Here is a 12,452-nt window from a genome sequence, read left to right as displayed (position 1 = left end):
ACTTTTCCTTTCTGGACCACACAGGCCTTGTCCAAGACACAATTCCTAGAAAACTTAAGCAGCTGTAAGATTTATTGGCTTGATGCATAGTTTAAATTTTATTTTCCCATGTAACATTCACACAAAGTAACTACATATGTCTGTGCACTCTTAGTGAGTAGCTGTGTAGAGGATGATGGTCAGAGCCTCACCTGTGTTGTTTAACTGAATCTTGGCCAGAACTCTGGTGAGGGGTTTTGGGAACGCTGCTCCCCCTGCTGCTTTAAGCAATGAGCAGTGCTGTACAAAATACGCCAGGCATGTTCTATGTACTGAATTATAATGTTCCAACCATGGCCACAAAGTGTTTGCCTGTGCATGTGTCGTCCTGTTTGGGAAAAGGTACAGTCAGATCCTTGTCATGCTTGGTTAATTGCGTCTCTGCAGGAGCTCTCTTGAGGAGTTTTGGAAACACTGTTGTCCTGCTTCTTCAAGCAGTGTGCCATGCTTTATATAACATGACAAGTATAGTGCACTTCTGGGCTGTTATTTTCTGCCATCAACATAGCCTACTTTACAGGCTTCCTCACCGCTCCTGGGTTCTCTGGTGACTCTGTCACTGCAGAAGCTGTCGTTCCTTGCCTTCACATGACATACTGGGACATACATAGATCATGACACACATTATTAAAAGTGACTAATGATTTTGGGTGCCTCGGTTTCTGGGAAAGAGGCCTGATTTTTCATAGGGAGAGTAGGCATCACATGCTGAAATTCAGATGCCTTTAAGGTATCTTAAGTAGGGCACCTGAAAATAGACACACCAAAATCATGTTTGAAAATTTAGATCCACTTACCACAGTTCAAGGTAGGTTCACGTGTGCCTGCAATATACTCTACTTTCCTCCCTAATTATATCCCCATATTCTGAGTGAGTGATTGGCCTCCAGGACCCAGCTGCAAATCAAAAAGGAATGGGAGACTCCCTGGAGACTAATATCTTTGCTTGGCAAGAACAAAATGGGCTTAATTTACTATAGTTAGGAGCATTTGAAAATTGTGAACTGAGCATGCACAGTAGAAAATGCCATTAAGTCTACATGGGAAGACCCATCCTTTGTGGGCTTCCATAGACTTCCATGAAGTTCCATCGTGGATTAATTTGGCTCCAGGTGCACACTTTATGTGATATACACTGCACATGTGTTCATCTAGCTAAGTGTACAGCTGGCTGAAATGCACCCTGGTTTGTTCAAGGAATGTACAAGTGCAGTATGCCAAGCCATCAGCAATTGGTAGTTCTATCAGCTGAATTTTTGGGGTTCAAATTGGTTAAAAACTCTTTGGGCAGAGCTGGTGGTGAAATTAACAAAATTTATGTTGAAGGAAATGTATTAATTCATCTTTGTGGGTTAAATTCAAGGTAGTAAGAACCCTCAATTCTCAATAGAGTTTAGGGGATTCAACATAATGGCGAATTGGGCTCTACAGTTGTTGTATATCTTAACAGGAAAAAAAGGCTTAAAGGCAAAAATTAAGCCATAGTAAGCTGTCTGCAGAGGACCTATGTATTATTTTCTATTTTTTTTTTTTACAGTTACACATATAGCTTAATAGATTTGTGCTGTAAAATGGATTCCGGAAATCATGCAGCGTTTGCACTATGGCTGAGTTAATGTTGCTGTTGGAACTTCACCTTTTGCATTTCCTGACTTTTTGTTGTTTTAACTGTCACCTTAATGTTGTATTAATGCAGGATTTGAGAGATGAAGAGAAGGAACATGAACTGAGTGGGAAAAAATGTGGATAAAACCCACTCACTCACAAATAACTTAGTAGTTTAGATATATTGTAAAAACATGGCGAGCAAATTTAGCATGTGTGTCAGTGAAAGACCAACAACACTTCCATGAATTGGGTTCTGTGTGATCAATTGCTCTGCATGTTTCCATCCTGAGCTGCAGCACTCACTACTAACTGCAGTTCTGGGCCCTCAATGAGCTCTGCTAATGCACGTCTGTCCATCAGTTCCTCCTGCTGGTCGTAAAATCATAGAAATGTAATGCCGGAAGGGACCTCGAGAGGTTATCTGGTTCATTTCCAAGTAAACCTAGACCATCCCTGAGTTTGAACCTATGGCTCCAGACATAGGCGTTGACTCCATGGGTACTCCAGGGCTGAAGCACCCACAGAAAAAGAATAGTGGGTGCTTAGCACCCACCGGCAGTGCCGGGATCAGTTCCTCCCCCCCCCCCACCCCCCAGCACCTCCCACCCACTGGCAGTCCCACCGATCAGCTCCTTTCCCTTCCCTCCAGTACCTTCCGCCCGCGGCGGCCCCACCAATCAGCTCCTCCCTCTCCCTCCCAGCGCCTCCCACCTGCCGGCAGCCCTGCTGATCCCCTCCTCCCCCTGCCGCCCAGCACCTCTTGCCTGCCACAGATCAGCTGTTCAGCGGCGTGTAGGTGGCGTTGGAGGAGGAGCGAGAGTGGAGTGCGCTCAGGGAAGGGGGCAGAATGGGGTGGGGTGAGGCGGGAGGAGGTGAGGGCTTGAGGAAAGAGGTGGGGTGGGACCTGGGGCAAAGCGGGGGTCGAGCACCCCCTGACAACTTAAAAAGACAGCGCCTCTGCCTCCAGAAGATGTGAAGTCAAAGTTTCATTATTTCATTTCAACTATTTCATAATATTTCATACTTTGACATTAAAGCTGTAAGTAAACTTAGCTTGTTTTCCCCCTCTCCATTGACTTCAAAGACCCTTCTTTGGAGTTGAATAGGAGTAAATGTGGTCAGAATTTGGTAGACTCTTGAGGATGGCATAGTAAGATTGTGCTGCATACATGCAGCTTTTCCTAAGCTTAACTAGCCACACTGTTTGTTTATAAATCCATCTTTTAGTGCTCTCTTTTACACCTTGATTCTGCTCCAGTTAAAACCAATGGCAAAACTGCCATCGACTTTAGCGATGCAGGATTGGCCCTTACCCTAGAGAAAATGCTTTCTCGATCCTCCATGTAGGGCCTGATTCTGTGAGCTGCTGATTGTTTTCTGCTCTGTGGTTTCCTTGGGAGTTGAAGCTGGTCAACACTTTCCCAGAGGCAGCCCCAGTGACTTGTGGGATCAGACTGTGAATTTGCAGCAAAGCCTCCAGTAAGGTAGAGTTAGTGTTGGCATTCTTTAGTTCAGTGCATGGTACAGGTATTCCAGTAATTGGTCTAACATAATATAGATGGATGGCTTTGTGGGGAAAATACAGGCAATTTTTCTGTTTTACATTAAGCCAAAAATTACTAGCGAAAGGGGAGCAATGAAGCTAATTTGTTGACAGACAGGATTCCCTTCCCATCCCTTGAAAGCTTGGAGACAATAAATATAAAGAGGCGCTCATTTGGGGCTGAGTGTGCACAGTGCTGAGCACTTCCTATAAACTGCTGTGTATCTTTAAATCCCTTTGATTTCAGGGCACTCTGCAGCTAGCAGGCTCAGTCATATATTCAACAGCTGAAATAGCCTTTACTTATGATTAAATGGGAACTAAGGGGATTCCAATTTCCAGTGCTTTCTTCTTTCAGCACTGAATGCCAAATATTCCTTCAAAAACAATACTGACAATGGGAGGAAACTTAACTGACATGGCATTTCTGGTTCCAACAAAGTGTATTGAAAGAATGGGAGAAATTCTGCCTTTAGAAGTGTATGTACAACTCTCAGTGGCTTTGCAGGTGTGTATCTGAGGTAAAATAGCGTGTAGCAAGACCAGCGTCTTAAACCCTGTGCAAGTGCAGTGACATCTTGTGGTAGATGCTACTGCAGAATTTGGCCTTTTGGGTGAAATCCAGACACTGTTGAAGTACGTGGGAGGTTTGCCAGAGACTTCAATGGGACCAGGATTTCATCCCTGGTCTTTATGTTAGGAACTGTTTCAGTTTTGTCTGATCTTTGGGGACAACAAATTTGGAATATTTCTGAGGACGCTCAAAGGAGAGGGTCATAGGTCACTCCTTCTGACATGAGAACTGGTGTCTCTGCCAGCAGCCTCCAGCTATGCTGCTTCGTCTGTCTGCTAATGGGAAACTATCATTAAATGTCACCACAAGCACATTTGGGTCCGGTACATGCAAATCCAAACGTTAAAAGAAAATTCTGGTTTTCCTTGGAGGGAGTTCCCCCCCCCCCAAGACAATGGTTCACCAGGCTGACACCATTAAGCCATGTCAGTTTCAGAGCCAAGGGTACACAAGGGGTGATGTGGCCAGCATCACGTCTGACTACCTTTGACTGTCCTAACCCGAGGGAGCAGGTAGCTATTTTACAGCTGAGTGAACGGGAGGGCGGCGGCCTTTCAGCATGAGATTGATCGAGACGCGACCTCATGACTTTCGGAACTGTAGTTGAGTGCTTTACCCACTCAGCTACCACAATGTTAACACCTAGTCATGCACCTTTGTCTGCCTTGGACAGATAGATAAATATTTATCTAATAGGCAGAGTCTGCCAGGCCCTAATGTGGGTGTGCAGTGAAGAAGGGAGGAAGTAAGGAACCTCCCTCTCCTTGCATGGATCACTAAAGAGCAAGGCAAAATTGTCATTTCTGTGCACAGAGAATCCCTAGAGAATGGAGAGGGATGGAGAGTGTGTGGATCAGTGATTTCAGGTGGGTTTGTACTCAGCACTGTTAAGTTGTGACTCCGTTGCCGCTACCCATTCAACCACGGCTACACTATATGCGGTTTATGCTCATGGTAACTCGGTGAGAGCAAGTGCAAGGATGTGTACACAAGCAGGGGAATCACACCCATTGTTCACAGTGTAGATGTAACCACAGAGTGCAGATGGAAGTAAAACCAATGGAGAGCAGAAGGCAATCTCCTTAATTTGATTTTATGAAGCTAAATATTGACTGTTGTTGTTTAGGTAGTTTGCTTCTGATGAATGTGTTTTAAGAAACACAGTCAGATGAAACAAGGGATGGGCTAAATTAAAACAAAACTGTATGTTCACATGACCTAATGTGTTGGTTTTGCCTTGAGTCCCAAATGAGCTATTCTGTTTGGGAAGGAGCAAAGCTGCTTGGTTTTGTTTTGTTTTTTTTAAAAGGTACAAAAGTTCAGTATCTTCAGTCAACACGAACAGTTGGCCAAGTTTTACAGTAAGGCCTGCAGATGTGGTCACATGAAAGTAACTTTGGAGATGAATTCTTAGACCCTGTTTAAATGTCAGTTTTAGTCTTGGTAATGTAATATTGCTAGCTGCTCCTAGTGTCTCAAAGTACAGTAGATGCTTAAATGGGATGTGACATTTGGACAAATTCAGCTCTGGAGTAACACCTTTTGACTTCAATGGGAGTTGTGCCCACTTATAACAGATCTGAATTGGGTCCAATGACATATAGTTTAAAAGAAAAAAAAACCCAGTATTTCCAAACATTTTCTGACAGATTTTCATAGAAAACAGATTTTATTTGTTGAAGATAGACTAAGGAACTCTAATTCGCCCAGATATTACTCTAGAATACTTGTTATAGCTGCATTTCATGGGTGCCAGTTTAAACAAGATGTAGTTGAATAAAGAGACTTGCTCATTCTTCCACTTTTCAGCTGCAGAAGGAGACTTGAAAGGGCTCTGCTTTCCTACCCTGGGTGGTACTTGTGGTCCCATAGATGCCAGATCACGTGCACAAGTAAAGCAAGGCACTCTATACTTACAGAGGGCAGGATGTACTGTAAGGTACTGTACTGGAAAGAACCCCCTGCATTCTTAGGGTTGTCAACTCTGAAGCTATTCTGGGAGGTTTTTTTTCCCCCCCAACATGACATAATGTCATTTTCTTAAAAAATCCTATTAAAATCTGGATTGCTTTCAATAGTCACCGGGAAATCAATGCTGATTCTGGGAGACTTCAGGCAATCCTGGAGGGTTGGCAAGCCTATGCATTCTAGGTCAGGGCTATGGAAAACTGAAGGAGAGGCAGATGAGCCATGATGTTTTATTTAGTTCTGTGTAGACATTTGGCCTGGTAGGATGGAATCTACAAAACTGCTAATAATTTTGATGAATGTGATAAATTCTGGTAGCCTCTGCCATGGACCCAGAGGCACAGGGGAGCCTTGTGCATTCTCACAGGATGTCAGCATGGGTATGGTGTTACCACCTCAGTATGAGTGGAAAGTCAGCGTACCAGCTAGTGCACTCGTGATGCTCTGTGGGCTCAGGTTCTTATCATGCTGGTGAAGGGCACACTTCCCCTGGCAGACCTCCAGGATAGGACAGACGGAATGGCTCGGGCCATGTTTGCTCAGCCATTTGAGCTCTGATCCATAAATCTCCAGTGCCAGAATTTCTTCCTTTTTATTGTTTATATGACAGTAACACCTAGAGGCCACAACTGAGATCAAGGTCCCATTGTTCTAGGCCCTGTACAAACATATAGTGAAAGACAGTCCCTGCTCTGAAGGGTTTCAATCTAAACAGACAAGAGGTGTGAAGGGAAACAGGCAAGAAGAGTGAAAGGGACTTGTCCAGCGTCCCACAGTATCTGTATCAGAGCCAGGAATAGGACTCAGATTTCCTCTGTTCAAGTTCACTGGACCATACTAACACTCAAATCAGTGTCCTTAAGAACAGAACGGCAATACTGGGTCAGAACAATGGTCCATCTAGCTCAGTATCCTGTCTTCTGACAGCGGCCAGTGCCAGGTGCTCCAGAGGAAATGAACAGAACAGGTAATCATCAAGTGATCCATCCCTGCTGCCCAGTCCCAGCTTCTGGCAAGCAGAGGCTAGGGACACTTCTTTTATTTATGTTATGTTATTTCAGTTCTCCTGGAAACATCAGCCCCAACAGTGAGAACTCGCTCTTTACAGCATTCTTGCCCCTCAGTAATCAGGGTGCAGGAGATTGAGGCCGGAAATTGGGTTTCTCATTTCTTTTATAATCTCCTTTCTGCTCTAGTCCCTTTATGCTGTTCTATCAGTATAAAGGGTCCATAAAAGTGGACCCTAGGAAATAACCCTGCATAAATGGAGTCCCCCGGCAGTGTAGAATAAGGAGAATGACACTATGCTGCATCCCCATTGCTGCCCCTGTCATTGGAGGAATGTCAGGTGGAAGAAGGAAGGGCACATGGCTGGAGTGTACTGCATTCTGACTCTCTAGGCTAGCTGAGCAAGTGGGTAAACTTGGCTTAAAAACCACAGTGGCGTAGCAATACCTTGGAGCTGGACACCCTTCCTGTCTTTCAAATCCAGGAAGCCTCCTACATTGACCTTCTTACAGACAATGGGCCAGATTCACTGCTAGGAGTAAACCAGCAAAAGAGCTTTGGCTTCAGTGGATTTGTGGTCATTTGCACCAGTGGTAATCACACCTTGCCATCTGCCCAGACATTATCAGACTGAAGGTTTCTGTATGCATTACAGAGTCTAAGGACAAAGGATCACCAGATCATCTAGTACACAAGAGCGAGTGATCTAGCACTAAGTAAGTTGCTGACAATTCACCAGTGGGTGCAAGCTTTCAGGCTGTCTGCCTTGAAGATCACTGAAAGGAAATTTGCAATTGTTTCATTGTACCGAGAGAAAGCGGAACAGCATGCCTTGGCATTGTGCCGTCACCAGCGGTGGCAGCCTGAGAGTACTTTGCAATAAGTAAAAAGAAAAAGGAGGACTTGTGGCACCTCAGACTAACAGATTTATTTGAGCATAAGCTTTCCTGAGCTACAGCTCGCTTCATCGGATGCATTCAGTGGAAACAGTATTTTCCTTAGTCTCTGAGGTGCCACAAGTCCTCCTTTTTCTTTTTGCAAATACAGACTAACACGGCTGCTACTCTGAAACCTTTGCAATAAGTAGTAATTCTATATTAGGGAACATGCTCTGGCTCTGTTTCGTGGCTCCAATAGGTTGAAAATGATGCATAAGAACAGCATCACTGTTGCTTTCTAAGAGCTAATTCAGTACAATGGAAAGGTGATTGACAGCCATAGAGACTTAAGGAGTTTATTCATTCACAGCAATGCAAGTTTCCACCTCCTCACTGCCCAGATATTAAGGCCCTGATCCAGCAAAGTACTTAGTAGGTGCTTAACTTAAAGCACATGAGTAGTCGCAGTGAAGTCAATGCTGAAGCACGTGCTTAAAGCCAAGCATGTACTTAAGTGTTTTGCTGAATTGGGGCTATGGTAGAGATGAGAGAAAGTAAGAAATATTTTTTTCATATTGTCCCCAGGCATTTGCCAGAAAGAAATTTTCTTTTTTCATGAAATTTGCAAGAAATGGGTAGTTTCACATAAAGTATATGATCTTCAAAAGCGTCTGGTCAAGTATCTTCACTGGATCCAGTCCTCTTTTGGGATTCTCTGCTGGAAGTCTAATCAGAACTTGCTAAAAACGCATTCAGAAAAGCTATACTTCTATTGTAAAGGTCAAAACTGTGCCAATAATCTTGTTCTGTGGTGAGCGCCCTTTCAAAAAACAGACACCCCCCCCCAAAAAAATCCCACTCCTACCCCAAGCTGAGTTTTTACCCCCAAAATGGAGATGTGCTAGAGATTCCCTGAGGTCCACTAAAGACTTCACTATTGTTGTTGATTTGATACGGAAGATGCTCAGATACTGCAGAGGTAAAGCTTTAAGGCAGATAAACAGATTTTTTTTAAAAAAACCCCCTTCAAATAATTAATGAATGCAGCTTCTTTGTCTCTTTTTTAAATTGTAAGCAGTTAGTCTCAGTTGAAAGGCAGCTATTATCTGAACTCTTTCTTTTCGCAGTGTAAGTGGCTGTTCTTGTACTAAAGAGCTGGAAAATGTTTTTAAGGGAGGGAAAAAAAAAAACCCTCTGAGTGCAGAGTCTAGGCTAGGATTCCAGAGGAAGTTGAGGCCTCCAGCTCTACACAGGAAGCAATCTTAGAGCAGGCCTTAAATGCCAGATTCCAGGCAGAGTTTAACTAACCACTGACAGCTCTGTAAACAAAGCAGGGACAAAAAGAGAACAGCTTTCCCTTTTCTGGTAGTCATTTTTTGGTTTGGGGGCTGCAGGGGAATTCTGTAATACTCGGCTTGATGGGATATAAATGAAGGCTGAAAAGGCTTTGTATATGAAGAATTATACAGGGGAAATATTTCATGGACTAAATTATCAAGAAGAAGGTAGGGCATTGTTAAAATGCATGGATTAAACTACAAAAAAGTTGCTTTTGGTTCTTTAAGAAGGATTTATACACAACTCGTCTCCTTCTGGGTGGTATTTAAAAGCTCTGGCTTCTATTCTTTTTCTCTCTCTCCCTTTTTTGAGGGGGAAAGGAGGGGGACTGTCAGCCTTTCCAGAACATCTCGTTATCTGTGCAGCTAGAAGAAAATGAGAAATCTGTTGTGTAGCAGTTTATTGCTTCCAATAAAATTTGAAGTTGACAATTACAGTCCTGCTGAATTCTTGCTATTGTTTCTAGAAGAGGACCTGTGGCATTACAAATAGCTAGTCTGTGGCTAGCAGATATATACAGTATTTAGGTTAATGCATGTTGATTTAATTTTAACTTGGAAAATAAACTCAGGAATGGGCTGTGTTTATCCTACTAGGCATTGCATTAAGCCTGTTTATCTCCACAATACTGAGGAATTTTATTGCTAGAAAAAGAAAATAGTATCAGTGGAGTTTAAAAAGCAAAAAAAAAAAAACACCCCTGAATTATCTCAGTTGATTAAATGCATCCAATCGTATTCCATGTCCCTTCTAACTCATTGACCTTTCTCAGTTTAGATTCTGATCTGTTTGGAGTTTCGAAAGCTTGAACACGCACCATGGATGACTTTGAACGCCGCAGAGAACTCAGGAGGCAAAAGCGTGAGGAAATGCGCCTTGAAGCGGAGAGGTGAGGTGTTACATTGGAAAACAGAGCCAGTGGTTTGATTTGTGTTAGTAGTGGCTTTGAGGCTTTCTGTATCTAAATATCCAAAGTGTGGTGCAGTTTTACTGAACAACTTTGCTATCAATATGTTTTAAAAAAATGGCAATGGGTAATGTTTCTGGGGAGACACCAAAAGTCAGTGGGAGTTGGGTGCCTAACTTTCTTAGGCTTTTTTGAAAATCCCAGCCTTGTGTGTTGAGGAAGAATGTAAGTACTGAAGGTGGAGTAGGGCGATGTGAAATAATTTACAGGTACAATAGAAAGGAACCTGTCAAGTTGACAATGGTCAGATGTCATGCGTCTGACTGCTTGCTAGTCATAGAAATCCGATTGAGGTGGTGGTTACAGAGATAGAGCTCAAATTATAGCGTGTTGAAGGAAAGCAGAGTGGAAATAAAACCCTTTGAGTACTTAATATGGGAATACTTACCCTTAGACTATTTACTACTCCATATGTGAACTGTATGCTAAAATATCTACACTACTAGTACATTAAATTTATGATTTGTTTGCAACTGTTTGATATAGATTATAGAGGCAAAATTCTGCTCCTAGTTACTCCAGATTGACATTGGTATAAATAAGAGTAGAATGTGACCCTAAATGTGAATGTTGTTAGCTAAAATGCAGTGACAAGACTTTATTAAATGAACAGCTTGAAAATATTGGGACTAATTCTCCTCTAATTCACACCCATTTTATACCAGTGCAACTCCATTGATGTTAGTGGAGTTACTCCTGTTTTACACCAGCATAAGAGGGGAAGGAATCAGGCCCCTTATATTAAAAAAAACAAAACAAAAACAAATTTCCTTCTTTATGTTACAATGATTACATTATTTCAAAACATATAATTTACCCATTTCTCTTTCTTTCTCTCTCATCTGGATACTGAAAACAGTATAGTCAGTTTCACTTTTGTTTCTAGTCTTTTTCATGTCCAGGTTCTCATGTACTAGCACAATGCTGCAGTATTTGAGTTTCAAACACTGCAGAGGTATATTTATTTCTTTTTACTAAGCAGTTTTATATGGAAACATAAAAAAAAGTCCAGGGGTATAATATAAAATACATATTTTTTTATATCTGCCTTGAACATTTTTAATATGGTCTTGCCCATTCAGGCAGGACTTTTCAAATACATTGCGGAAAGGACATCACATGGATGGACATAGGTGCCTTTTAATTTATATTTGTTTTAGAAGCAAAGCACTATCCTATAGAACTGTGTATGTAATGGTTCAGATCAGGGTGGAAAACTGATTCTTTGGCTTTGGGAAACAGGAAAGTCAATTGCAGATAAATAAAGCCAATGAAAGCATGGTGGCCGATGTGAAATGAGATGGTAGCTTCCACATTTCAAAAGCCACCATCACAATTGTCAAGTTGGTTAGCAAGCTTAACAAAGAGGCTGTAAACTGAATGGGTCATGGAGAATGAGCTACCTTCTAGTGTTCCCTCCAGGTCTGTGTTGATGCATTTGGTTGGACAGTTTGAGAGAAACTTGCATGGCCAGTTCCAGTGCTGGACCATTCCTCTTGGTAAACAGGGTCTTCTGTCTCCAGAGCTGTTGGGCTCTCACCACAAAGTAAATTTGCAAAGAAATACACGAATTGAATAAAATGCTTGTCGTAGTTGCTGACAGGGATATAGGTGCCAGTCACATTCACTGATTGGCAGAGGCCTGGTGTTTATGTGAGGACACAGTAATGTTCAGATTTATCCCATGCCGGAGGTTTGACCCAATGATCATTTGCAATGAATGTACATTTATTTCATGTAGATCCAGTTTATCAGATTATAACAGCTTGGTTTTTGCTGTTGTTGTTCTTGTTTGAAAGGAAAGAGAGAGACTCTAGAGGGTGACTGTTAGCAATCTACTCTCCCCACCCATAACCCCAACTTCCTTGAAGAATTTTGGATAGTGTAGGCAAGGAGGCATATCCTGTCTGATGGAGATCTGTGTTTTGAATTTCCCCTGGAGGGCATTCAAAACACTGTGGGACAAATCACATCCCTACTGAGTTCCCCAGTGGAGCTGACTGGACCACAATAACCCAGCTTGACTTTGTGGATGCAGAGTGCAGTTGGAATCCTGCTGGGGGCTTCCTTCATCAGAGGCTGCCTGGTAGCCACTGTCTGGAACCCTCACAGTCAATCCTTTAAAAACATTGGCAGCAGGTGGGGGGAGGGTGTGTGTCACTGCAGAGTGTGGGCCTTTGCAGATAAGACCAGGGAGCTCCTGATCATGTGCAGAGACTCATGAACTCCATGGAGACAAAGACAGGTCTGTGCAATGACCTACCAATATGCTTCAAAGCTCTCTAAACCCCAGCCTCACTGGATGGTAGTTCGGCCACCCAGAGTGAATATATGTCTTCTTGGGCAATCAGGAGTTCAGAGGAATGAAGGGAATACCCTTAAAAATCCCAAGACAGCTTTACAAATCATGAGATCTATGATTCACTTTCTATTTTTGGAGACTTTAGGGCTCACAACTTCAGATATTTTCTCTGCAACCACAAGGGCTAGAAACATACTTTTTGAAAATGAAAGCTGAGATTCTCAAGT

The 12,452-nt window shown here is 42.7% G+C and overlaps 1 protein-coding gene across 10 annotated transcripts in view; it reads left to right on the top strand.

Moving 5' to 3' along the window:
- Positions 1–12,452, top strand: part of CALD1 (caldesmon 1) — a 245,945-nt gene that overhangs the window by 114,080 nt on the left and 119,413 nt on the right. For 6 of the 10 annotated variants that reach the window (XM_084611417.1, XM_084611416.1, XM_084611420.1 and 3 more), the window contains one exon: positions 9,729–9,845. In XM_084611417.1, coding sequence (XP_084467543.1) covers positions 9,775–9,845 — 71 coding nt within the window. In that variant the 5' untranslated portion in view covers positions 9,729–9,774. Of the gene's footprint in view, positions 1–8,910; positions 9,124–9,728; positions 9,846–12,452 lie in introns of those variants that run through there. The other 4 variants (XM_084611419.1, XM_084611422.1, XM_084611423.1 and 1 more) reach the window with 3 other exon arrangements.

The sequence above is a fragment of the Lepidochelys olivacea genome (genome assembly GCF_965140295.1).
Source record: "Lepidochelys olivacea isolate rLepOli2 genome assembly, chromosome: 1".
NCBI lineage: Eukaryota > Metazoa > Chordata > Testudines > Cheloniidae > Lepidochelys > Lepidochelys olivacea.
The sequence above is the reverse complement of the archived record's forward strand: the minus strand, read 5'-3'. Positions and strand labels throughout refer to the sequence as shown.